This window comes from Fukomys damarensis, unplaced genomic scaffold, assembly GCF_012274545.1.
Source record: "Fukomys damarensis isolate Sample0158 unplaced genomic scaffold, DMR_v1.0_HiC HiC_scaffold_25, whole genome shotgun sequence".
In the NCBI taxonomy this organism is placed as follows: Eukaryota; Metazoa; Chordata; class Mammalia; order Rodentia; family Bathyergidae; genus Fukomys; species Fukomys damarensis.
In genome coordinates, this window is record NW_022900937.1 from 28,678,488 (window position 1) to 28,679,861 (window position 1,374).

General features: G+C 56.2%; 1 protein-coding gene across 2 annotated transcripts in view; it reads right to left on the reverse strand.

The window, feature by feature from the left end:
- Window positions 1–390, reverse strand: part of Ddx1 (DEAD-box helicase 1) — a 30,273-nt gene extending 29,883 nt beyond the window's left edge. Inside the window, exon 1 of one of the 2 annotated variants that reach the window (XM_010629032.3) lies at window positions 245–390. In XM_010629032.3, coding sequence (XP_010627334.1) covers window positions 245–260 — 16 coding nt within the window. In that variant the 5' untranslated portion in view covers window positions 261–390. The remainder of the gene's footprint in view (window positions 1–244) is intronic. The other variant, XM_010629033.2, reaches the window with a different exon arrangement.
- Window positions 391–1,374: the final 984 nt, after the last annotated feature.

Here is a 1,374-nt window from a genome sequence, read left to right on the forward strand (position 1 = left end):
GCCGGGCCAGGCTCTGGTGTGCGGCCGCCACATCCCAGGACAGGAGGCCCGCAGGCAGCAGAGATCCGGCTGCGTTAGCATCGCGCCCACGCCGCCGCCCGAACCGAGAGAGCGTGCGGGAGATAGAGGAGGAAGCGGGTAGAGGACGGCGCCGGAAGGCAATGCGGCGCGCGTCCCCAGAAATCTCCCCCCCAGCAGAGACCGGCAGCGACCGCCCCATCGCCCCCAGCGTCCGCAAACGCACCGGAGAAGGCTGCCATGTTCGCACGGTCCTCGCGGCTCCGCCAGCGCACTCCCTCTGTACTCACTGACGCGCCGTAGCGGTGCGGCACGCACTTCCGGCCCTCGGTCTGCGTGGTTCCGAGTCCAGCCCAGCGGGAACTGGATCCCTGGAAAAAGGTACCGAGGCAAGAAAAGACCCGCCGGCCCGCTGTGCGCATGCTCATGCCTGCCCCTGGTCCCTCCCCCCATAGCGCAGACTTGTGCAGCTTTGTAACTTGCCTGGATCAGTCATTATGAACCACCTAACTAGTTAATATTTATTTAGCACACGCTACATGTCACCAGCGTCACTTTTCTTCACACAAGAAAGCAGATTGTTTGATGGTTAGTCAAACAGCACCAGGCTGACCTACATAGCACCTGTGTCTCACTTTCTTTAGTCCTGTCCAGACTCACGTATGAGCAGGCCTGGGGGGACGGGGTGTCACGACCTAAGCCGCAGACTGTTTATTGCCCAGGAGCCAAGGTTAATGACAGCCAGGCACTCCTAGGTGTGAAATATTTTTGGCAGAAATCACTAGTTGTTTAGGCCTTTCCTTACTTCCACTGCGTTCCATCCAGTGGATCCATCGTGGGTGAGGTCAGGGCTGACTGTGCTGTAGGAGGTGGGGCCTGGTGGGAGGAGGTCACTGAGGTGAGACCTGGATGGGTGGGCTCTTGTCCTCTGCTGAGGTGAGCAGCTTCCCTCCGCCAGGCCCTTCCACCATGCCCGTCCTGCTTTAGAGCCAGGAGCTAAAGCTTAGAGGAGCTCTCCTCCTCTAAGTTGTGGGCGTTAGTTATTTTGTCCCCGCATCAGGAAAGTGCCTAAGACAAACATCTCTCCTCCTCTAAGTTGTGGGCGTTAGTTATTTTGTCCCCGCATCAGGAAAGTGCCTAAGACAAGATGTTACGCCAGGCTTGCCAAAAGGAAATTTGGTATTGGTGCTTTTGGTCACCACTCACCCTAAGCATATGAAGATGCCAGCAGGATGAGAGAGAGGTGGGGGGGGGCTATCATACTAGAGAAGTGATTTCCAGTCTTGGTTCAATCTCCAGTAACAAAAACAACCAAAAAAGGATGCCAAGGACTTCACTTGAGAAAAAGAAATTAAA